Source organism: Lycorma delicatula, chromosome 4 (genome assembly GCF_047948215.1).
Source record: "Lycorma delicatula isolate Av1 chromosome 4, ASM4794821v1, whole genome shotgun sequence".
Classification (NCBI taxonomy): Eukaryota; Metazoa; Arthropoda; class Insecta; order Hemiptera; family Fulgoridae; genus Lycorma; species Lycorma delicatula.
Window position 1 is genome coordinate 207,922,514 of NC_134458.1, and position 27,782 is coordinate 207,950,295.

Genomic DNA, 27,782 nt, shown 5'->3' on the forward strand with positions numbered 1-27,782 from the left:
CGTTTGATAGAGGACAGTTTCTGAGCTAACATTTATTGAAATGAAAAAAAGAACACTATTTTGTATAACAGAATGATTACGAGACACGATTTCGATTATGTTAACAGTATTCATTCTAACCGATGACAATTAAAATAATATCGATTACCAGAATTATTGCTTATTTTTGTATGAAAATGTCGTTAAACAAAGATTAGTTTTTCTAGTGCATATTTTTTCATTATTTTGTGATTCTCTAGCTATGGTTCGGTTTAAGAACAGGTAATAGTTTTTTAGCATTATCAAATTTAGATTAATGTAAAGAAGCTTGTTGTCAATTAAATACAGAAAATTCATTATTGTTGAAATTCTGATCAGTTTGGTTAAAATTAGTTCCTATAATGGAATTAATATATACGTTTGGTATCTTAACATTAATACATTCTACAAACATCGTGCAAGGGAAATCTTTTAAAAACTACTATAATTAATCACTACTGCTCTTTAATTGCACCAGTTTAAATGAAAAGTAATCTTGTATAAAGCATTATATAATTAGCTTTGTACATGAACTAGTGAAAAATTCAAATATATAAAGATAATTCTAAATGTCGCTACTAATTAATTTTATTACAATAAACCAAAGCGTACTTTTGGTCAACTACTCATTTGATTTTGTAAATGTTTAATAGTTTTAATAAAACATAAAATAATGTGTATTAAAAATTACATCAATTTTTAACTACACTTGCTGCAATTAATAAAAGTATTAATCCATGTTATTTCATTACAGGTATATAACAATTGAGGTAGAACCAGTTAAAATACCTAAAACTAACTCATGGGAACTTGATACAGGAAAATTGTACAAAGCTATTGTAAATACATTATCAACTTTGCATGGTGATTTTGGAGTTGCTTCAACAACTGGTGGTTTTTCAGGTGTGCATGTGCTTTACTATATCACGAACCATCATCAAAAAATAATAGCCATGAACACTTTGACTATGGTATTTATTAACTAACTGAAAATGTTACGGTTATACAGTGTCCCTTTCCATGCAAAGAAGTAAATTATTTACCATTAGTTTATTTAATAATTTACATGTAAAACTTACTTTAAATTACATTTTTATGTGCTTCTCCATTATCTGTACACAATTCTATCAGTTGCCAAATGCATTTATGTTCTGTTGCATGATGAAGGATCATGAAGTAAAAACAGTTTCTGACAGCAGTTTTTAGTTTATTAACATATCTTTCTTTGATTATGCCTTCAGAGAAGGTTCAAAATATTAATTTAAAAAGTCCCTTACTGACTAAGTAAATTGAGCTTGACATTCTTGCTGTAAAATGTCAAGAAAATCAGTAGAATTGAGGAATAAAATAATTTTTGAACATGTTAAGGTATGAAATGGTCATTAACACTTCCTTCAAAAATGTATGGTCCTATCGTATATCACTACTTACATCATTACATGCGATGGGTCATCTGTGATTTCCTCATAAAAGTGGGGATTTTTTTTTTACACCAAAAATACTCATTCCAAGATGTATTACTCGAATAAATGGTACTCAATGAAAAAAAAAATTGGTTTCAGTGATGAACATTAGGAAAACGCTTTAGAAAAAAGAGTATTGCAGTAAAAAGTGTCCCTTGAAGTCATGTCTTTGTCAGAAATTTCATTGATATGAGCAGACTTCAAACCTTTACACCCAGGATCGTTTTTCATTATTTTCCGATTTGATGAACAGGAAATTTTTAGCTCTGAAGAAATTTTCCTGTTTGACTTAAGAGGATTATCGCAAACAAGATTTCTCAATATCAGAGCTATTCAGTAACGTTATATTGTAATAAGACCAGTATAATGGATTCCTGCCAGTTAAGAAGAATGGAAGGAATCTATAAGGGGACTAAAAAGAATCCTTTTTCTAAGGCCAACAGGTCTGTTTAACAATGGTTCTTTGTAGTACTGCCTGCTGGCACACCTACAACAGATGTTCCTTGAGAAGGATTACCAGACCAGAGTAGGAATTTGTCTTTAGAAGAAATCTTTGTAACCCACAAGTTCCACTGTGCATAACAGTTGAATCTGTTTTATGAAATGCTAAGTCACAAGTATGTGTGATTAGTGTTAAGTATATAATGTACAACACAATGATATTTAAAGAGACATGTTTAATACTGAAACTCATCAAAGTGTCTGGAAAACAGATAAAATTTATAGTCTATTATAAAATAATTATGAAAATGCTGATAAATAAGTAAAATAAATATTTAATAAATTAAAATAGTTAGTTTAAAATACTATAGTGTTTATAATCAGAATTGAACAAATGAATATTGTTTATAGAAATAGTTAAAAATTTGTTCTAAAAAAGAAGTAAAACCACATATAAATAAAAATAATAAATATTGGTTTTACATTAACTGAATTTTTCCTGGATCATGTTCTTCTATTTGACACTAGGTGTGAGCCAATTTGAAAGTTAACTTTAAACATAAATGATTTAATATTTATTAAGCCTCAAAGAGCCATTTTAAGCACTAGAATCCTAGTATCAATTATCAGAAGAGGTTTTCTTTTTTCACATCTTTCTTAATAGAAATAATTTATTTTTCTCTTTTGTAAAATCTGCTGGTTTATTTATAATTATTTTTTTAAACTTCCTGTGTATTGAACTATAATTTTGTGAAATGGCTGTTATGAGGGGCAGTAGAAATTTAATGCCCACTGGAACGGAAAAGAAAATGTAACACAAAGCAGCAGTGCTACCATCTTGTAGTTTCATTTCCTGACTACTAACATTCCAAAACTCGTTAACCCATACACTCTCATTTTCTGTTGGTCATCATCGTTAATGGAGTTATGTCAACACACCTAAAAATCTGCAGGGATTGAATTTTTACCAGAGAAAACAGATTCATTATCATCTAAAGGCCAGAAATTGCTGATGGAAATACTGTAAGTGGTCAATAAACTTTTCTACACCAGAAGTTGGTAAATCAAGTGAAATGATGTGAATGGAACCACGCTTGATCAACCAGTTTCTATGAAGAAGCACAAAATAGGTTATAAATTGTTTAAAAATTACAATCACATCACACATCAATACATCTACGTAGGCACATTGTAAGAACAAGTAGGACACATTACAGCACAACTGGCTACTGTAAATCTATTCATGGGGGTGCCACACTAAAAATTTGAACCTCTCTCATAGTCACCAATTTTGGTACCTTGCGATTTTTTCCACAATTAAAGAGGAATATTAAGGGTATTTATCACCACTGATGTTGAACTGAAAGATGCAGTGAAATTCTGGATCCAGCATTCTTCATTGATGAAATGAGAAAACTGGTTCACCATTGTCAGAAATGTGTAGCCGTTAGTGGTGACTATATGAAAAAATAAATGTAAGTCGTAGCCAGTAAAATCTACTTTTTTACCCTATTTGTTTCATTTGACTCTCATTTTATTCACAAGTTTTGAGCAACTGTACATTACATTTCAGCTACCCTTGTATTTACACGTATATAAAATTTTACTCACCTTAATGATGCATTCTTGGTTTCAAAAAATACTTTCTCAGAGACACTTCTGTAATCAGTTATTTTATAAAAGAATACTAGATTGGTTAAATTATATTGAGTAGTGTGATAATAAAATAAATTTTAAAATTTAAAGAAGCTTTATCAAATCACCTTTGTCAAATGTATACATAATTTAATAATATTATCAGCGCTTATTATAAATAGCTTTATTAAAGAAAGCACATTTTGTTCTTTGATTTTATTCTTTTTTGGAATATATAATTTATTTTGGATTCTCTATCTTATTTATTGTAGTTCTGCAGATTTTTTTAAGGGATAACTATCATCAGTGAGATATGACTGTATAATTTACTTTTTTGTTTGTTTATATAGTGAAGTATTGTAATAAAGAAACTAAAATTGGAATAATAAGATGTAGACATGGTCCTCATAAATTAATTGCTAGCATAATTCCATTTATCAAACAAATTGATAATAATCAAGTACAGTTGAACACACTTTATACAGGTGCTACATTACATCAGTGTTATAAATTTATAAAAGTAAGTATAGACATTTTCTTTTTATTAATTTTTAAATTTTTTCTAATTGTAAACATTGTTTTCTCTTAAAAGCTTCAGGTAAGTGTGTTTTGTAATTAAAAAATAAGTGTATTAATTTATATGTTATTACAATCCAGCAACTACAAGTTTATGTTCAATTGTAGTTATATATCTACTCTTTTTTTCCCATCTTGAAAAATTAATTTTGTTATTGTGTTAAAAATAAAAATATCCAGCTAAGCTTTTTGTGTCTACTTGTAAACAGTTTTGAATCTGCTTTAAGTAAACCTTTGTTATTAAAGAGCCATCAATCAGTTTGATATACAAAACCTTAGTAACTGACTGCACTAACTTAAATCAGATGTTTAAATGGATGCATACAATTTAGTTGACTAATATAATTGTTATTTATTGATTTTTTATGATTATTAATGATCTGCCTGATAATTGATTAACTAACCAAATTCTTTATTACACTTTAAAAGTTTATGTACTAATATATATTAAAAAAAAAAAAAATCTGATGTGGACACCATATGACTTCCTTGTACGCTTTATTAAATTACATATTCACATTTCATTAATAACTTCTGATTTTTTTTTTTTTTGTAATTTATTGAATTATTATTTAGTGTAAAATTTTTTTTTCAATCAGAGGTTAATAATTATTAATAAATCAATATATTTAAATTAAAAAAACTGAGATTGTCTTGATTCGAACTGATGTGCCTTCCCCTTGTAAGATCCAAATATTTTATTAATTACAATGAAAATAGGTACCACCTAATGATATATTGTTGAAAAGCTCTCGATGAGTATTGCAGTTAAGAAAAAAAAAAAAAATGGATTTTTGACACTTTTGGCCCAGTCTGTTGCAGTAAAAAGGAGAGGTGCACAACTAGATGTTACAAGAGTCCTAAATCCAAAATTCCAACATCCTGTGGCTAATTGTTTTTGAGTTATGAGATGTTATGTACAGATGTCATGCCGAAACTAGTCAAAATGGATATTTACATTGAAATCTGAAATTTTTCATGATCACAATACTTCCTTTATTTAGAGACATTATTTTCAATTAAAACTTTTTAACTTATGATGTTGGGATATGTTTGTATGAACTTCCTGTTAGAGAAAAAAAGAATAGAGAGATAATATTACTGATTTGTTAATTTTTTAATACTGTGTGTGTGTGTGTGTGTACTGACCGACCTCTTTTACTGGTTATTGAATTTTTAAGCAGAGGAAAGATGTTTAACAAGAAAAAACCTTATGTTTACATGTTTTTTTTTACAATTCAGTCCAGAAAACTATTTTCTTAACCATAAGAAGCAACTCTACCAGCCTTATACGAATAGTTTTCTGTTGTTTATTTCGCTGTGCTGAATTTAATAAATACTATTTCATATCAATATTCCAAGCTCGCTACTGATATGTCATACAATTAACCTCATTTACACTGACAACTACAGGAACTGGGTGTGTAATAAAAATCATTCTTTCAGAGAAAACACAACTTATATATCTCTTTTAACTTAGCTAAGTTTAGTTGTTGTGTGATACATTTTTTACTAACATAAGAAATACATAGTGTTAAATGACAAACCCATATCATTATTAATCGGTTTATAATTTCATGTTTTTTTTTACAGAGTTATCAATTAAACCATCTTAGAAAATTTTACAGCATGCTTCATGATGTTGAAAAACATAAATATTTTGAATATGAAAAAAGTGCTATGGATTTAAAAGTTTTCAACAAAACAAAATAAAATGTTTTCTATGGAACAAAATTTTTTCCATAGAAAACAAGAACAAGTCTGAATGTATTTTATGCTGTATGTGTATATATATATATATATATATACAAATTTTTTAATAAATACATTAATTTTTAAAAAAATTTCTACGAGGGTTATTTTTTTTCAAGGTCCGATCGGTCGCGAAATAAAACCCGCGCAAAAATCAGATGAACCTTTGCACATGTGTTTTGCGCAGCATCTCTAGTATTACTTTCAATCACGCCGCGTCAGGTTCTGAACAGGTAGCTAGCACGTAAACATGTCTACAACAATAGCATCTCCCACCATGTGTGAAGTGCGTGCGGTAATTTGATTTCTTCAGGCTGAGGGGTGTAATGCAGCTGAAATTCATCAACGAATAAGTAATGTGTACGGTGAAACTTCAATAAGTGACAGCAAAGTGCGACAATGGTGCAGGAACTTTAAAGCAGGATGTACAGATGTTTCATGATGCAGGCGGTCAGGGAAGGAAGCGAGTGTCAATCAATGATCTCGTTGAGCGAGTGGATGAGGCGATTCGAGAAAATAGTCGGTTCACAATTTCTGTAATGAGCGATTCGTTTCCTCATGAAAATTTCAAGGTCAGCTCTCTACACCATTGTGAGTGAGAGACTTCAGTACTGCAAACTGTGTGCGAGATGGGTTCCCAAGTTGCTGTCCAACCATCACAAAACAATGAGAATGGACGCCTCCTAATGTTTCTCCAGTGCTACCACAATGAAAGAGAAGATTTTTTGAACTAAATGGTCACAGGGGACGAGACATGGGTCCATTTCGAAACTGAAGAAACAAAAGAACAATCCAAACAGTGGATGCACTCTCATTCTCCCAGTAAACTAAAGAAGTTCAAGCGAGCTTTCTCCAACAGGAAGTGTATGGCTACTGTGTGCTGGGACCGGAACGGAGTTCTCTTGGTGGAATTCATGGAACGTGGCACGACCTTCACTGCAGCATCATACTGCGTGACTCTTCAATGTCTACGAAGAACAATTCAGAATAAGCGGAGAGGAATGTTGTCATCAGGCATTGTCTTTCTCCGTGACAATGCTCGGCCGCACCCTGCAACATGCAGGAGCAAAACAAATAAGCTCCTGCAGCGTTTTTGTTGGGAAGTTTTTGATCACCCACCATACAGCCATTTTGGCACCCACAACATTTTGGCACAGACATCGAGCTGCAGACCAGCGTAGAAACATGGCTGAAAATACAGGCGGCTCCATTCTGTGATGAGGGTATTGGAAAGTTGGTACCACGCTATGACAAATGTCTAAATTGGAGTGGCGACTATGTAGAGAAATAGCGTAACTATGTAAGTACTTGTTAGAAATAAAAAAAATTTTATTTTCACTGTGGTTTTAATTTCATTTTAATTTCGTGACCGATCGAACCTTGAAAAAAAAATAACCCTCTTATTTTTTTTTTATGACTCCTAAGTTCAAATGTTAAGCCAAACAATTGGCATATATTTCTCAATTAAAATATATGATGATATTGTAGAACAATATCTAAACTACTGAAGTACATTACTGGTAATATGGAAATAAAAATTTTACTAAAAGCAGATGTAGTTTATTTAGAACTATGTTTCCTGGATTCGGAAAAATTCCTTATTGATATCCTAACTCGTTAATGACATCTGACTGAAAAAATTTTGTATTTTTTGAGGAAGGAAAAGAAAATTAGTCCAAGGTATTTGGACACCATGTATGAAAATACTAATGGTGACAACCAAACCTCATTAATGAGTTTAATAATGTTTTTTCTTGTTCACTCTATATTAAGATAAGTATGAAAATAACAGGCAGTTAAATATGTAGTTAGAATTTTTGTTATGCAGTGCATGGTTTAATTATTTTCAATAATTAAAGTTGATCCAACACATATTGAAAGCGAGGTTTACAGTTTATGGGTAGAAACCAATATATGAGTCTCTGAATGTGACTGGCTGTGTCTTCATGTAGTTACATACAAATTCCAAGAGATGGCAGGAGATGTTCTTTCAATCATTTTGAGGTGGGAATTCCTGATACAACGTGATTGGGAACCATTTTACTTCAGTTATCAGATGAGTTCAATGATCGTGTGTATGTAACAAGATGCGTGCATTATTTTTTTTTGTTTTTCGTTCTTTTTTAAGTAATTTGTTTACACACTGTTCCTTCCAAGACTTCATTTTTGGCTTGCTTCATTTGAATTTAAACAAGATTTTCAAGACAAAAATTCAGAAGAAAATGAATAAAAATATTTATATTATTATAATAAAACCATATTATATTATTCCCTGCCTAGGTGCACTACTTCTTCAAAATTGCTATTATTATATTACCATCGATATTACTATTATTATTCAGTGTCTTTTGCATGAAAAGAACTTAATGTAAAACATAACCAAAATCATTACCTAGCTTGCAAATTCTAGCACGCTCAGTGAGAGTTGTGCTGTTTTCAAGTAAGCTTTGTCTTGCGATATAATTAAACAGTGTTCCTGAACAGATTAGTGGCAGAATTCAGCAAAAACACAAGTTATATGTTGTTTTTATGCATGACTGCATGTTTTAAATTACTTTAAATAGTTTTTGCATATAACTTTTTTTTTTGAAAATGTCTTACATCCACAGCCATAAAACATCACCACCCACAAAGGGTTAAGATTCATTACAGTGAGCTTTTATTTATTAAAATGTACATTATTTCCTGCAAAAATACGTTAATTGTAAAACTGAAAAGCCACATTAAAAATGCATATGTTTATACTGGATAATCCAGTATCATCTTATTGTACTTCAAAGTTACGATTTTAATTTTTTAATATGAGTAACATTCAAAATAAGTTTCGCATTTAAATATTCAAAATGTTTTCAGATAACTTCATATTTAAATTGAAATCTCTGATTAATTTTTTTGATTGCTAAAATTATTCTGTGCATTTGCACAGAATATCCTTATGTAACATAACTGGGAGGCTCACCATCTAGCTATTAGATAACAGAAATTTGCTAGTCAATATAAGTGGTATCAGAGCTCAAGTTCATCACCTGTTTTTGAATAAAATCAATTTTAAAAAAGAAACAATTACAGTATTCTATCTTTAACGTTGAAATTCAATTTATTTTGGAAAAATCTATAAAGTTTGTTTCCTTTACTATATTGTAGACTGTACTGCATTTATATTTTTTGTTGGTATACTGTGTATTTTTGGGTACTAAATGAATTTTTAGAAATTTTGTTGGGTTACATTGAACAGGACAATATTCTATGCCACCATTCTATGAAACTAGGACATCCTGGTTACAGCAAATCTTGTGCAACAAATTATTGACTTGATGTTCATGATACTGAGCAACTTCCTGCCATTTTCAATTCACACCTCAAACTCATGTAAAATACAAGGAACACTGTAGCAGCAAATTAAAAGGTTAAGAACGTAATGGAATTGAGATTGGCATTCAACTAAGGCAACAAATGAGAGGACTGTAAAAAGCTGATCATATATCAGATAGGATCAAGACATGCTAAAGGGTAGAAGGGATCCATCTTTGATAAGATGGATCCCTTCTAGGAACCATTATTTTTTTTTTTAGTTAAAAATTAAATGAAAAAAGTATTGTGGCATTGTCTGATACAGTCATTATTCATTAATGAATACCAACAACTTGCAGCAAAACTATTCTCAGCATTAATTTTATTAAAATGGCTTTGGCTAATGGCATTTTATTATTAATTTTTACCCTTCAATTTTCAGGATGACATTCTAAGATGTTTCAGATGTAGGAAAAACATTAAGCTGTTTGAAATTACTTTTGTTATTATTATAAAAAAATAATTATCCTCTAAAATAATTAAAGCTACCTAGGTAGTTAATATTTAATTAAAAGATAGTAAGATTAATTACCTTTTAGATGCTCCTCTACTACAGTATAACATAGTTAAGGGAATTTTATTTACAAAAAAACTTATTTAAAAAGAAACCAAACAGCAATTTACTGATAGAACAATATGTATTACCATGAGAGGTCACGGAAGGTCAGCTGACATTACTCCTACATCATCATGAGAGCAGAAATAAACACAATATATTTCTTCTTTGTCATCAGCATTACCATATGAATAAGATGTACATTGCCAGTTATAGATAACGATTCATATCCTTACACAACCTGCTGCAATCTCTTTGCCTTTCCATAATTCAGTGGGCACCAGTTATGGTTCTTACCACTAAAATTACGGTATACTATTAAAAGTACATTAAAATTTAAAAGAATAATAGGCTTAATGTAATAGGTTTACCTTTATAAAAGTAAAATATGAAGAAAAACACAAGACATAATATGTGCGGATTTTATCCATTATAAAGTAGTAGTATTAAAAAAAATAATTCTCAGATTCTTTTAACAAGTTGTTTAATAATTTATATAATAATATATCAAAACAATATAAAAATATCTATATCTTGAAGGCAATTATTACTAACTTCTAAAAAATACAAAATAAAGAAAATATCTTACGCACTTAAATATTTGTTAGTATATTTATTATTAAATTATAATTAGAACTCTTATTTTAATTAAATAATTAAAATTTAAATAAAAAGTATTTTTAAATAATAATATAATTGACCTTTTAACAGGATATCACACATTATTTAAAAAAAACAAAAAAACATTGTGAGTTTAAAACTATACAACAAAACATTTGTTATACAAATTGAACTGCCAAAACATTCACCTCAAAAAAAAAATCATATTATATTTATACCACTAGAACCTACTTGATTAAGTAAAGAAACGAACTATCAATGGTATAAGTCAATAAATTATGAATTGAAGGAGGGATGATATCAATTATATAAACTTAGTTCCAGAAAGAAATTATAACTAGTGTGAATTTATGATATGAAACACTGGACAATAAATGGTCTAATGGTTGTAATCTGGTCTTGAAAAAGAATAAAATACTCTAAACTCTTTAAGGTAGTCCTACTATAGATAGATTTCACTAATCTTACTTTTTCATAATCTTTAACATTATCCCTTCTTATCTGAATGAAAATGCATGAACTGAGTCCATTGCATTGCTACCTAGTGGGGCATAAAATAAATGTAACTTTGTTCTTTTTTCTGTCTTAAAAAGAGTGTTTCTAATTAATAATGAACTATGTATAGAAAATATTAAAAAAAAAAAAATAGTAAAACCATATATCACTTTGCACATTGAAGACATGAGTCTTAACATCATAAAGTTGTCATGGCAACCATTATAGTTTCATTATTTTTCTTGAATCAATGACAGAGGCAGAAATGTCATGATAAAGATTGCTTCATTTAAATGTGATATATTACATATTTTTAATACAAAATAAATCTATTTAAAAAAAAAAAAATCGTATCTAATTTCTGTTATAATTGAAAATGATTTAACACTGACCACATATAAAGTTGAATAGAATTCAATAAAATTTGTAAAAAGTATTAACACTAAACAATGTGTAAATTTTAGCATTTAATTTTTTAAAAAATTGTGAACTGTAGACAAGCTAATTTGAGAGGTTTGACAACTTTTTAAACAATTAGATTTTAACTAAATGTAAGATTTCTGCCTTCTTGTCAAAATTCATCATATTAAATACATCAATTCAACCCTAATTTAATACTTTATAGTTGGACTTTTTAAAAAGATTATCTTAATTTAAAAATACCCACAACAGAAATTACATTCCCTAGGACTACATATGTTTTCCCTTGGGAAAATATGAATGAAGTGCATTTTTTATAAATAGATGAATGAAAGATTTTTTGTTAGATTAAAAAAATCAAGAGATTTCAAAATAACTCAAAATAAATCTGATTAACAGGTAGGGCAGATGATAGTATATTTAGTCATTAAGCTGTCACTGTATTAAATTAAATAAAATTAGATATTAAATAAAATAAACTGCACTATTACGCATATACAAACTACAATGACAAGTAATCTAAGCATAATATAAATCAACACATTTAAATGCATGGTAGAAGGCTTACTGCAGCTTAGATTAGTTACCATACATTCATGTACATAAGAATAATCACACTGAGTTTATGTTAATAATGGTTAACACCTGTCCATAAATAAACACTGCTTAAGAAAGATAAACAAATACTTTTTATATAAATTATTATTACTATGTAAACAAGGAAAAGAGTTTTGCTTGAGAACCTGAGACAAGTGAACATACAAAAAAGAATACAATACAGGATAAAACAAAAAAATAAAATTAAGTCAACAAGCCAATGAGAATTCAAAAGTAAATAAGTAACACTAGTCACACTCTTCCTTTTTCTGTTTAGCCTCCAGAACCACCATAAGATATTACTTCAGAATATGAAATGTAAGAATGTGAATGAAAAGTACAGTGAATGTGTCTTGTACAGTCTCAGGTTGACCATTCCTGAGATGTGTGGTTAATTGAAACCCAACCACCAAAGAACACCGGTATCCACAATTTTGTATTCAAATCCGTACAAAAGTAACTGCCTTCACCTGGATTTGAACCTTAGAACTCTCGCCTTTGAAATCAGCTGATTTGTGAAAACAAGTTTAACCACTAGATCAATCCAGTGGGTACACTAGTCACACTACAGTCAATCAGGAAGAATAGCAATCACCTATGAAATCCTGCAATATCTTATCCAATCGACTCTAATTAAAAAACACCTATACGTGCAGCACTAGCAACATCTTCAGACAGTAGGTTCCAAAGATTAACCACTAATGTAGAGGAGAAATGCTGCTTTATAGTTGTATGAAATCTTTCCTTAATAAGCTTAAGCACCTAATTCAACAAACCTTATAAATAAAATTAAAAAAAAAATTCTTTTACATGAAAAACCTAAAGTTTTCAAATGGAAGGAAGGATCAACATTAAACAAACAGTTATAAAACATGCCAAAACACCATATAACACACATATTTAAAAAAAAACAATGATAAACAAATTTAAATAAATATAACAAACCATTAATAACAACAAAAAACTTTTGTGGTATAATAACTAGATACACTACACCTAAGGTAGTAAGAAAATTTTTGTCATGAGTAAACTTTTTTTGGTACTCTGTCTAATTTACTAGCTATTCTGGTGTGCTCATAGGTGTTTTTTGATAATAATTATAAATATAATAAAATAAAATATAATGAACCATACAATAAAAATAGAACCTTATCGATGTAAAACAATATAAAATCAAAAAAGAGTAACACCCATAGACAAATATTAAAAAACAAAAATAACCATATGAGAACATTCAGTATAACATTTTTAGAAAAACATCATTGATAATGATGAATCTATTAAAATTTGTTATACAGGTGTTTCTAAAATGGTGGGCTGACTATACTTTTTCGGATTGTACTTGTAAAACTAAACAAAAAATATCCTTAGGAAAAATGGCAATTTCTCCTTCGTTCTTGCTCTGTCTGCCATTTTGTTATTTTTATATAATAATTTACATCTCAAGTTTGGCTAGACGAATCACATTAATATTACGTAAGCGTCTTGGTAATAAAGTTATAAAATTAGCAAACAATCAAGAAATGAATAACTTTGCAAATTATAAAATGACAGCAATGTTTATTTTTCAATTCGTTATGTCTCCACAAATATTAGCTTTATCAAAACTTATGTATTTACTAAAATATTAAGGCTTTTATTTTGAACATTTTATTCTTTAAAATCAATTGACAAATAGTCTAGTTATGGGAGAAAATTGATGTTGTAATTTTGTGTCACAATTATTAGATCTATTATTATGAGAAAATTACTTAACTTGATACTAATTTATAATACTAGAATTAACAATAAATAAAAACAATATTTCAACGAATTGAAAGTAAAGTGGAGGACATGAAAACAGACACAAAATTACATTATTTTCTGCTATAATTTGGCTATTTGTTAACCGATTTAAAAAAATAAAATGCCATTTTTTTCAAAATATTAATATTTTAGTAATACATAAATTTTGATAAAACTAATATTTATAGAGATATAACGGATTGAAAAATAAACATGGCTGCCATTTTGTAATTTGTAAAGGTATTTAAGTCCTGATTTTTTGCTAATTTTAAAACTTTATTACCAAGACGCTTACCAAATATTAATGTGATTCGTCTACTAATGTAAATTTTTATATAAAAATAACAAAATGGCAGACAGAGAGAGAACGAAGTAGAAATTTCCATTTTTCCTAAGGATATCTTTTGCTTAGTTTTACAAGTGGAATCTGAAAAAGTATGGTCAGCCTACCATTTTTAGAAACACCCTGTCTATGTCAAATGATACTCTCAGTTATTTTATAATTATAACTGTGTCTAGGAATTGATTCAGTGATCTTTGGTTAAGCATTGGTAATACAATTAACTGATTAAAATTCTTTACAAAAAATAATGTTTTGAGAGTACTTAACCAACATTCTACATAAATCCTGAATTCATTTTCTTAATCTTAAAGGAGATTCTACACATTCTCTTTTAATTCAGCAATTAAAGTTAAACAAATAACCAAGAAAATTAAAAATCAAGATACAAAGTTATAAAAATAATTAAACTTAAAAACAAGTACAACTAACATTAATACCTAAAATATTTACAAACAAACTCTTGTAAATTAGCTCTCAATCGCAAATCAAATTATTTTTTATTTCTGACTGATCTATGCAACAAGAGTGTACATTAGATGTGATAACTGCAACAGTTGCAAGTGAACTGACATGAATTATTAGTAAATTACAAATATAACATAGCCATTTCAAAAATAATAATTACCAAATTCCAGACTTGCAAGGTAGAGCGACGAATGAAGTGGTTTTCACTGAGCCTTTTTCACTGAGGTGAATTTACTAAATAATGATGCATATCAAAATGCCAAACCATCAGAAGCACATTACCTGCAGGTAATATTCACATCTACATTTTGTTCACCATAGGAACTGGCTGCATAGTGGATATCATTTTCTGCAAAAACAACCCTGACTGGTGCTTCTTATTTAATAGATATTGTTAACAGGAACAGGATTTTACAATAAGTGAAAAAATAAAAATAATGCAATTTTATAGATGAATCAATTATCCAAAAGATGAAAGAGGAAGTTAAAAGTTATACAAAATGATAGGTAAGAGATTAATTAATTGGGAATTCCAACAAACAAAATCAACAATTTACAATAATAAAAAATTTATCTCATTTGAAAGCCTATCCATTAACTGTTTAATTATGAATGGGAGGATAGTTTAAAAAAAATTATATCATACATGCTGGGCATCTGAAATTGTCTTACACAAGATTCAAGTAGAAGATTGTTAATGCAGTGTTAAATTTTTACCAGAAATGTTTAAACCTGTGTGTAATTCTGAAACATTTTTTTTCTCATCAGTAGACTGATTATTTTTGTAAATAAATCTTTGTTTATATTTCAATGAAGAAAACTATATATTATTTAATAATTTATTAATTTTTATTAAATACTAGTAATGGCTTATTAAAATTTTTATTCTAAAAGGCAGAAAAAATTAATTCATAAAAAACATAAATTTAATGAATTAAAAAAAAATAAAAATGTTTACATAATATTTTATAGTATAGAAAAAAATTATTGAATATTTGTGAATAGGGTAACAAATAACAGTAATTTTGTGAAAATACAATTTTATACTGCACTGCTCCACAAAAGTTTGCTTGTAGTAAAACTTAACTAAAAATCATACAATAAATGATTGTCTTCAATACAAAAATCAGTAAAAAGAAGCACACAATAACATAATATAAATATAAAAAAAAACATACATAGAACATAAACATTTATTTTAAAAAATATTCCTTAATTATATACATAAAAACTAGTTAAGAGTACTATAACTAAATACTTATCAATAGTTCTAAAACAATGTACTACAATAGCTAAAAAAATATGTTAATGTATAAAAGTCACTGATAGGTGTGTAGAGAATTAAAAAATTCATTTAGTATCAAATTAAATAAAACATAATTTTTTTGTTTTAGTTACACCTACACAAACAAATATTTGTGCACATTAAAAGCATATATAATATTCAAATATTTGTGCACATTAAAAGCATATATAATATTCAAACAAAATAAAAAATACCTACATAAAAAATAAAACCTCAGGTCATAAAAATATCCTTTGAAAATACACGGATTTCTTTTCATATTAAAATCAGCCATAAAATAAAAAATAAAATACAGAATTCCTAAATAGATGGAAACAAAATGTGAAATATTTACACTGTAAATTTCACATAAAATTTTAAGCCTATAATATCACTCATAAATCTTACATTTTAAAAAATGCATATAAAATTGTTCGTATTAAGATGTATGATGGTGCGTTGATTTGTTTGCTGTATGTACATCACTTTTTTTAATGAAGCGCTACCATCTAGCGAAAAAAATTGAACTAACTGTATAATAAATTATACACATTTATTATATTTACTGATTTTTTTTTGTTAAAAAAAAACTATTGTAGGCATACGTTTTTTGGAAATTTTATAAAAATAATCGTTCATATCAAGCAGCATGGTATAGTTATGCCAGATAAGAAAAATAAGGAACGATTAGTTGTTAGATTATTAGAACATCTTCTTTGTAAAATTCACATTAGATTTGTCAAATGAGAAATAAAATTATTTTTAACAGAAAAATGAGTGTAGAATAAAATGTGCTTCCTTCAAAAATACCAATAAATTCCTATAAGTTATTACGTTTCAAACGCATCAGTAATGATGCAGTACTTATAAAATCTTTTACTAGAACACTCTGACCAAGATGAAATATTACATCAATGCCTTATTAATCTAGCAATAACTTAAAATAATTAATCAATGTTTTAAAACGATTGAAAATATATATCGATGAAGAAAACATTTTGTAAAAATTTACTTTTAGTTAAAGTATTATTTATAAAATGATTTATTTGATTGTCACATCAGATTTACATACTTTTAAACTTTTATAATAACAGGAAGAGAAAAGATTACAGAGGTAAAAGAATTTTGTTATTTGGGAAGTTGTAAAGATGGACGAAGCAGGAATATAAAATGCCAAATAACACAGGCAAAACGAGCTTTCAGTCAGAAATATAATTTGCTTACATCAAAAATTAATTTAGAAGTGAAACTTGGACAATTGGGAGTATCTGAGAAGATTAGAAGCTTTTGAATTGTGGTGCTATAGGAGAATGTTAAAATCAGATGGGTTCTAAAATTGATGAAGAAAGAAGCATTTGGAAAAATATTGCTAAAAGAAGAGCCAGATTTATACGCCACATCTTATGGTATCCTGGAATAGTCACTTAGATATTAGAGGGACAGGTAGATGGGAAAAATTGTGCAGGCAGGTAACATTTGGGATATGGAAAACAAATTGTTAGGGATATAGAATGTAGTGGGTATACCGAAATGAAATGAATGGCACTAGATAAGGAATCTTGTAGAGCTGCATCAAACAAATCAAATGACTGAAGACAAAAAAAAAAAAACTATTATCAAACCAGTTTTTATCCATTAAAAAGTTAATTTTTCTGGGCAGGTATTTTAAACATTTAATTGCTACAAATAACAAAGAAATATGTTTCTAGATAGAAAGATAAAATATGACCCGCTCTCTGGCAGTTTAAATATCTGTAAAAACGCTTGAAATATCATTACACCATCACTGATTAGTAGATGAACTTTTTAACATTCATCTCTCCAATATAAAAGCACGATGTGTTGGTTTGTTTGCTGTAGTTCTCACATTATTATTTTGAATGAAGTGCATGAACAATATAAGTGGATGTATCACCACAGAATTAATTAACTGTCAAAATGATACTATGTAATTTATTTGTTAATTTTCTACTCGTTTCAATTACACTTTCTAATTACCTTGGAATTCTATTTAGTTAGCTTTGTTGTAGTTGCTAATCTTTTACTTTATTTAGTTAATTTTTTTTAAAGATTACAACACCGTTTCATTTCATTACACCAATCAACAAGATTCTAATTTTAATTAAAACACTATGCATTTTGATTGTAACAACCTTTAACTTTTAAAGCCAAAAATTCCTATTTTATGTACAAAATTCAGATATCTAGTTATTTAATCTTTTTTATACAAGGCAGTGGCTTGTATAAGTTAATGCACTTTACAACTGTAATACATAAAAACACACAGTAAATAAGTATATTTACAACTACATAAATCTCAAACAAAAATAATGTGTATTATAAAACACCCGGCAGTGTAACTTGTGTCATAATTGGTAGGGTTACAACCATTATATTTAAGTTTTAATTTTCTTAACATAAATAAGTTTTTTTAAGCTGTAACAACAAATACTGTGATAGTAAGATAAAAGACAAACAATTATTAAAATACTATACTTAACAGTACATATAAACAATATTCATATTACATAAATTAGTATAAACAGAATAAAAAGCCATTTTAATTGAATATGCAACAGTTAAACATCAAAATCCTGAAATTACTAAAATATATCATAAAATAATAAATATACAATCAAAAAGATTATATATTTTATTTATTTATTTACTATTATTTTTTGTTAATCATAAAGTGGTGATAAAAAATCTATATACAGAATTAAAGAATGAAAACGCTTGTTTAGAAAGGAATTATAAACGACATCAAGAAGCCAGAAAAATATTAAATTTGACATCTACCCTAAATAATTACATCAACTAATTTTCTGATATATTATTCATATTTAGGTAAAAAGATTTAAAAAAAATTCTAATAACTCTAACTTCTATTTGTGATATAAAAGTTTTAAAAAAATCTCTGGTACATGTTGCTAACTAGTAGTTCACGATTAGAATGAGTTATACGTAAGGCATATAAGTTCAGTTACTATTAACTCTTTCAGTGTGAAATTTGACTTATGTTCAAAACCATCATATATATTCTTTTTAATGAACTGTTTGATTTTAATTGTGTAGCTTTCTGATTGGTTGTTGAAAAGGAAATGCTCCTTAAGAATGAATTCTTTAAACTATTGTTTAGGCTTTTACTATTCTTTTAGAAATTTTTTTAGTATTCTTTGGGTAAACTACAATTTACTTAAATAACACAGTGAACACATTTACAAACTAATTACTGCTGCAAAAAGAAAATCAAGATTGTAAACATAAACACCATTCACCTTCAAAATATGAATTACATCTGGGGGCAAATCTGATAGTGAAGATTCAGTTATGGAGGAAACTGTATGATCTTAGTACACCATATATAAAGGTTCATCTAAAACCGACTCCTGGTTGGCTGTTAAAATAAACTGAATACCATATCACTTGCAATGTAGTAACCATCAGCAATCTATAATCTCAATATAAACCCTATGCACTTTCTATTCTGTTCACTATGTGTAAAACAGAGAACCTGTCATTTTCCCTTGTATCAATTATGAGGGGAATGATTTTATTTTTGTAAAAATTATGGAAATGTGTATTTTAACAAGAAAGATAAATGGATAAAATACTAGGTGAAAAGATGTTAGACTCTTGCTGAGAGTTAATGAATTCCTGAGTAATAATATCAGGCAGTGTAAAACAAGCTGGGTTTTCTGGCTTCACAGTACATCACAAATAGCTGAAGGTGGGTGATGGCTATGAGAAAAAACAATATATATATATATATATATTTATAATCCAATCAGAAGTCAATTTTGCAACAGCTCTTGTGTATACATATACTGCATGATTTATAGCTTTTTCTTTTTATGATTTTTTTCCTAAAGACTGAAGGTATCTGAGAATCTAGGAAACTGAATATAGGTTTATTAATACTAAAGAAGTAAATCTTCTAATTTTCCTAAATGACGTAAAAAAGCAGTGTAATATCTACATGCATTACTAGCCACTTAAAAGTTTGTTCAGTAAAACATATTTACTGAATATAAGGTTTAATGCTAATGGAAACTGTGGTCCCTCATTCAATAGGGGAATTTTGTTTTTTGTTGTTGTGGCAACACTGTAAGTGCAAGATGCCCAGCCTGCAAGTTACCTTCCACCTTCCTCACCACCAACCTCTGAGAATATTTATAGTTTAGTTTTAGTGACCCGTGTGATCTTCATAGATCATCTGTTAAAATCTACATGATCTATGCAACCAATTGTTTCCACTGGCATTATTTTCATAGAGTTACATTTGATGAGGCATTTCTATTAACAGATAATTTGTGGTTTTAGTGACTTTATGTAATTAAATATTTTTTGTTATAAAATCACTTACACTAAAATAGGCAGCCCAAGTTCTATTAGGCCAATAGACACTCTTGATGTGGATTTCAGTGAGGGAATCCATAGGTTGTTAGGCTATCAAAGTGATGATGAACCAGCATCAGAAAATTCTGTTAAAGTCGATGATTCAGATAAGGACTCGAACTATGTGTTGTCCGATGAAGAGTCAGAACATTTCAAAGATGACAAAGTTCTACTAGGACTAGACTGTGACCAACTCTTCACTGCGCTCAGCCAGAATCCTCAGATGAAGAAAACTGTGCTCCAGACAATGTTCCACAAGTTCACACTGATCATTTCTTAGAAGCGTTGAAGAAAAACCAAATTGGTCCTCTCAATGCATAGAGTTCAATTCCATCTACTACTGAGATGAGAACGCCTGCTAGAAATATTATTACAACATATTTGCCTGGAATTCATGACCCTGCTAGGGCATTAGGGCACAAACCAACAAAGAATCAATGTTTGGAATTTTTTATTTGATGATCAGATCATAGATGTTATAATGGTAAATAAAAACAAAAAACTTTGAAGCGATACTAAAACTAGGTGAGAATACAAACAAAAGTAACTATAGGGACACAAATAAAGAGGAAATAAATGCATTTTTGGTTTGATGGTACTGTCTTCTGTTCTGAAGTCAAGTGATGAGTAATTATTGTCTCTCTTCTCTAAACTCATTTAATCTGTCAATTTTTTTTGCTACTATATCACAAAAAAATATTTAGTCCTAACTACTTATCAGATTTGATAACGCAGAAACATGTGCACAATAAAAAAAGATGGACAAAACTGCAGCAATATCAGAAATATTTTCCAGATTCATATCTAATTGCAAGAGAGTATAATGTATCATCTGAAGTTACAGTTGACGAGATGCTGATATCCTTCAGAGGCACATGTGGCTTCATAGTGTATATGCTTAGGAAGCCTAAAAAATATGGCATAAAAGTGATGTGTATGAACGCATACATATACTCAGGAAAGAGAAGTGACAGTATAGGCCTCAATGGAGAAAAAAAAACAACTGAGCATTGTTACGCAATCTGTCATCCGTATATGTCAACTTATCCAGGGAACCAATGGAAATACAATGGCAGATAATTGGATTACCTCTGCTGAACTAGTCTATGAACTGTTGAAGAGGAAACTAACTAACTAACCAATATGTTGGTACACTGAGAAATAATAAAAAAGCTATTCCAGAGGAATTCCTACCAAACTTAAGCTGACTTCCTGGTTCTTTTCTCTATGGTTTCAGTAACTCTTCTTAGCTATGTTCCAAAGAATAATCGAGCAGTCATTCTAACATCCATTATACATCACAATATTCTGGACACTGAAGAAAGAAAAAACCAGAAATCATCATTTACTATAACAGCACAAAGTGTATTAACAGATAACACAATTGAGTCGATCTAGATATGAAGTGCGTGGTCTTCTCTACAAGCAGAACCAGGTATTGGCCCCTTAACTGTTTTCTACAGACTCCTGAGTATTGGGACAGTGAATTCTTCTATAATGTATATGAGCGGGCATTCCCAACATGAGAGTCTCTTTGACTTCATCAAAGAAACTGTGTTACGAGCTGATGATTGTCCTTCATCTTCATACAAGATTTACAAACACCAATCTCCCAAGGTAACTGAAAGCAACCATGGAGAAGACCAGCTTGAGCCTCATCATCAGCCTCCAGTTCAGCAGCTATAAGCCCATTTTCGACAGGTCTCGAGTGAGAAGATGCAGAAAAGGAAAACGTGTGCCACGTGACTGTGGGTAAAGCAAATAAAAACTATTTATATGTGCATAGTGTGTAAAATGCCAGTTTGTTTAGAGTTCAGTAAGAAAGTGTGCCTTGAGTATGTAAAAAAAAAAGTACAAGATGATGTTACATTAAAAAATGTTCCTCTAAATAAGAAACAAAATTGTAAAAATATATTTTTGCAATTCTTTGGTAGGTAATTTTTTTTTTCATATACTAGATGTTATTCTATTACTTGTAAAAGCTGCTAAGTAATTCTTATCCACTAATTAAGTTAATTATACTTGTTTTGCTTTGATTATTTAGCTAAGATTTTAGTTTCTTATAGCTTTAGTTTTTTTTTATACCTGAGACAAGTAGTTTAAAGTTTGTTTTCCTTTTAAATAATCTTGAAGTGAAATTTATAAATTATTTTTCAAGCCAATTTAACTTAGTTGAACTTTTTCATATCAGTATTTACCAGTTAATGTTAAAAAAATCTGAGCAGCTGTTATTAAAAAATATATATATATATATATTTGAGCATATTAAATGGTACATAAGTAATCATTTTAAAATGTTCTACTTTCAATAAATACTTTTGATTGTAAAAAGTTGTTACTTTTTATTAAACTGTTTTTCTTAATCTAGGTTGATACATTCAATCAAAAACAATAAAATATAGCCCATGATCTCTCAAACCAGTTGTTTCTATTCACGTTACATAAAACACGTTTTCGTTAAAAGAGTGTTAATAATACTGAAAAAATAAGTTTTGTAATTATCCCTAAATGACACAATAAATAGCATAAAACTACTAGAAATTGCACTGAATTTAATATCTATATGTATTACTAGCCAGTTAAAATATTGTTCAGTAACACTTTAATATAATGGACAATTTACTAAGCAATAAGCTTTCATAAGTGTGAGAAGAAATTTTGATATATGAAAAATTCCAATAGTCTAAGCTGGAAATTTCCTTTAGAAACATGACACAAATGTATTTTCTCATCACTGCAGGCTTGCAAGAAAATGTATACATGTTTGATAACAATGATGAAAATAAATAAATTTTATTCAGTTACATGATGAAATTGAAAAATAAAAAGAAAAAAGTAAAGAAGTATGAAATTTTTTTAACAAGAGATGTACAACTTGGCTCTGTTAACAGATTATGTGGAAAAAAATGTAAACTACTTCAATTCGAGGAAAGGCAAACAAGCAGCTGTCACTCTTTACAGCTGTCAGAAGGATTCAGTACATACAGCTACAATTCAGCAGTACTACAATATTTTGACAGTGATTGTAATTATCTTCACTGGGCTGTATTATAATTTTCTTTTTATTTATATGTTATGTATAACAAACAAATAAATATCTGGACGGATTCAGTGATGAATTCAACATCACAAAACATTAAAACTACATAGATATAACTGATATATTTTAATTCAGGCATTTCATATCATTAGATTAAAAAAATGTATTTTCTTTAAATCTATACGTTATGTACAATAAATAAATAAATATTTGGATGGATTCAGTGATAGATTTAACATTACATAAAATATTAAAACTACATAAATATAACTCATATATTTTAATTCAGGCATTCATATCATTAATTAAAAAAAAAGGTACTTACGTATTAACGCCACCGCAGCTACAGATTTACTTAAAAACAAAGTAGTCAATTGAATTTCTGTGGAAAATTGGCCGATATAGAGTTTAACATAGATTCAAAACAGTCTCTTTATTAATTTTAATATATTTATTTTATAAATATAATTTAACCAAACTTAACCTTCGCTTGCTAACCTTGACTAATTAACACCGTAATTTTTTGAGTATTTATTTAATATTAAATAAATACTGTGTTAATAAATTACAGTATTAATTAGTCAAGGTTAAGTTTGGTTAAATTATATTTATAAAATAAATAAATATAAATAACCATTTCTTAAAATTAATAATTTTATAAATATAATTTAACCAAACTCAATAAAATAAATACTCAATTTTAAATAAAGCTGCAGCGCTGCGGTGGCGTTAATACGTAAGTACCAAAAAAAATATATATATATATTTATAAATTTTTCTACAATAATAATATTTATTCTGTAAACACTAATTTCTATAAACTTATCATGATATACAAACTGTGATATAAAAATTTTACAAACACTTTTTTTAATTTAAAATTGGAATGTATCAAACTTTTTAAATAATTTAAAATGAGGATTCATCTGGTTAAAAAGTAAAAACAAAAATTGTAATCTAAAATATGTTTGGTAATTAAAATAAAATAATTAATACAAATACTTCTTTGTTGTTTCCTTGAAACAACAATAAAAAAAACATTAAAAACAGAAATTAAATTTTTGTAAACAATAATTTCGCACAGTAGAAGTGCTAAACTTAAATCTATGAATAGGGCATTTCTGAATAAGTAAATTAATTTACTGTAAATCCTTAGATAAGTTATATTACCTACTAACTAAAACAATAACTGCTTATATGTAGTGGCGAATCAAGTAATAAGTATTCTGTAAATGCGACTGTAATATAAAGTTAATTATGGTTTTTAATAGCTTGTGGTTCCCCACTTCTTTGTTTTATGTTGTTTTTAACATCTGAAGACCTACTAATCAATTGATTTTATATCTAAAATGAAAATGTCTATAATATTAATGGACTGTTAATGGCACATTTCAAGTATCAATCATATTTTCTTAAATACTAATTGATATATATTTAAAAAGAACATTCTTTTGTATTTCAAAAAACCTTATATGATAAAGAAAAACTTTATGATCTACAAAGTGCTTATTTAATGAGCTATGCTGTGTTAGCTTCACTGAAGAGATCATTTAACATAACATACTATGAAAAGAATTAATAACTTTACATTAAACATTTTACGGCTATAAATTTTTAATTGGATGCAAAAACACTGTGATTTTTATTGAATAAACAATTTAACTGTATTCTTTCATGTAAGTAATGGTACTAACAAATATATTTTTTATAACTTATAGTTTCTAAAAAAATTAAATCACCAGAAAATTTAAAACAGATTTTTTCCAGCCTTTTAGTCTTCTTTAATCATTAAAACAGTTACAACATGTGAAACAATCTTTAAGAGTTTAATCTTGAAATTGACAACAAAGGAAATGGCATAACGTAAACAGAATTTTTTATCAAGCAGTTTATATTTAGCTATTTCAAGTATAATGCATTGATAATGAATTCAATAAAGAAGTTGTATGAGAAGATGGGCATCCAAGAAATGATGGTTCTACACAAGACAAACTCTAATATAAAGTAGAAAAATTCCACACTTCATATAATTAATGTAATATTAAGCGATATATTACTTTTCACAAAAAAAAAGAATAGACAATAGAAAGTTCAGAAAAAAGCTAGTAAAAATAGCTGTATCTAGTACAGAATATTCTTTACAAGTGATTAGAACAAGAGCAAATGAGCTGATTTGTTTATGCTCACTGTAACATATCTTCAATGTATGAAAATGTTCTATAATTTATTTCATTTTTCAAATTGAACCTAGGTATTTTTTTAAAATAAACCTGAATTATAAACATTAATTAATAACTGATACTTAAGGATTTACAGTACAAAAGATCAATTTCTCACATATATTTATTTTACAAATTGGGTACTTGTTCGGTTAGCGTCCCACCTAATTTATTTTTCAAAATAAGCAGTGATAAAAAAAAATAAAATAAAATACTAAAACGTTTGGAAGCTTATTACTACTCCCAAGTACCATAAATAATTAGTATATTTAATGTTAATTAAATGAGGTTAATGATCAAAGTGAGTATTAGGTTATGTTGATAACCTAACTTATGACTGTGTATACTTAACTTCATATGATATACAAACGTACCCTAACGCTCACTTCGCTAGCTAACCTCATCTAATTAACATTACATAATCTAAAAAAACAAAAATTTTTAAAATTATATAAGTTTGTAAGTTATTTGCAATTTTGACAAAAAAGGGTGAAAAACAGGTGGCATCCAGATAACCAACAAAATAAATTAGGTAGGACACTAACCGACAATTACCCAAATTATGTAATCAATCAAGGTACTAAAAAAAATTAAAACAAATTGAATGGTGTTTCTTTTTTACCTTATTCATTGTTATTAAGTGGAATATACAACAGGCTCTAAGTCAAACAACTTCCATAAATGAAAGACAGGATATGTATGAGCAACATCGTTTTATAGTTAAATTAAAAATCTTCTTGCCAAAAATACGAATGACAGACCAGATGCTAAAATAATTACACTAGATCCAGCAGTACTACCACTTAACTGAAATAAACAAAATCAAAACAATAATATAAGTTAATCAAATAACGTTCATTAACAAAAAGACTGCAGAAGTTGCTGAAATTCCAATTCTGAATGTAATACACTTAATCGCTTAACTAGTCATTGTTGTAAAGTTGTAAAAAATGAGTGTAATAAATGTTGGAACTTATAAGAAGACTGCTGTTGTAAGCTTAGTTCATATATACTGAGATAGAATTTTCAGAGAATGAACTAAAAAAAAGTAGGTGTGAATATTTACACAATTAGAAGTTTATTATATCTTTATCCAAAACAATAGGTAATAATGAAGCAAAACTATACATTTTTTAAAATAACAAATTGAACTAGAACTTTTATCAGTTTAGGCCTTCAATAAACTCAAAATAAAGCAAGTTTATTTTGAGTTCGTTTTTGGTCTTCTGTTCTAGATTTGCCTCTTTCTTTTTTTTGTTGGTTTTTCCTGAAAACTGTAGATTTTTATTTTGTTTCTCAATATTTTCTTTACCTTTATATATAATTTTTTATACTTCTGTTTCTTTAAACCAATTAAGAGTTCTTCTTTTTTTTAGGAAGTACCTAATATTTTCTTGGTTGGTTTGCTTTCACTAATTCTTTTTAAATATTCAATGAAGAATAATTTCCTTTTTTTATTGAGTTTGTAATTTTTATTATCTCTGTACCTTAGGCCTAATATTTTCCTTTATTTTTTAAAAGATTTATTCCATTCTTAATTTATTTACTAGCTTCATTGTTTCTTCTGAATAAAGACAATTATGTTTTTTTGTGTAGTAGTGCCTAAATGTTTCATTACAGGATATCAGTTTTTATTATTATGTTTCTTGTCAACTGATATGTTAATTCCATTTATTACACTTTGTTTTCTAGGCTTAGTTTTCTACACAGTCATGTGGCCACTACGTGACTTCTTTGTACGCCTACTAAATTACATTCACACATTCCTTTAATTTGAAAAGTACATAAAATTTTACTTCAGTAATAACTTCTGATATTTTTACATATTTTTTTTTATTGGTATTATTGAATTATTATTTATTGTAATTTTTTTATAATCAGAGGTTAATAAATCTTAATCTTAATTAATAAATTTATATATTTAAATTAAGAAAAAAGGATGAAGTCTGATTTGAACCGATGTGACTTCCCCTTCTAAGATCCAAATATTTCATTAATTAAAATATTTCATTTGGCTATAATTTCGGAACTAATAAGTACCACTTATGATATATTGTTGAAAAGCTCTCAATGAGGGCTATTACTGCAGTTAAGAAAAAGTCCAAAATTCTTTTTTTTGGATTTTGGGCTTTTTTGGACACTTTTGGTTCAGTCGATTGCAATCAAAAAGGGAGGTGCACAACTAGATGTTACAACAGACCTAAATTCAAAATTTCAACATCCTACAGCTAATAGTTTTTAGTTATGCGAGATACATACATACTCACATTCGTATGTATGTGCATATTATAAGAAAATTATTACTTAATTTGATACTAATTT

General features: G+C 28.0%; 2 protein-coding genes across 3 annotated transcripts in view; one reads left to right on the forward strand and one right to left on the reverse strand.

Annotated features, from left to right (window-relative positions):
• Positions 1–23,200, forward strand: Pop5 (POP5 ribonuclease P/MRP subunit). Of its 2 annotated transcripts, none has more exons than XM_075365114.1 (4): positions 1–261; positions 773–921; positions 3,908–4,077; positions 23,093–23,200. In XM_075365114.1, the coding sequence occupies exons 1-4, from the start codon at positions 242–244 to the stop codon at positions 23,111–23,113; spliced, it is 360 nt and encodes a 119-aa protein (XP_075221229.1). In that variant the 5' UTR covers positions 1–241; the 3' UTR covers positions 23,114–23,200. The 2 variants fall into 2 exon arrangements, with proteins under 2 accessions (XP_075221229.1, XP_075221228.1); XM_075365113.1 differs by lacking the exon at positions 23,093–23,200 and adding an exon at positions 5,727–7,431 and having other exon boundaries at positions 3–261.
• The window catches only part of cold (coiled), a 14,786-nt gene continuing 5,122 nt past the window's right edge, over positions 18,119–27,782 (reverse strand). Inside the window, exon 4 of the mRNA XM_075365115.1 lies at positions 18,119–26,267. Within this exon, the coding sequence (XP_075221230.1) occupies positions 26,181–26,267 (87 nt within the window). The 3' untranslated portion in view covers positions 18,119–26,180. The remainder of the gene's footprint in view (positions 26,268–27,782) is intronic.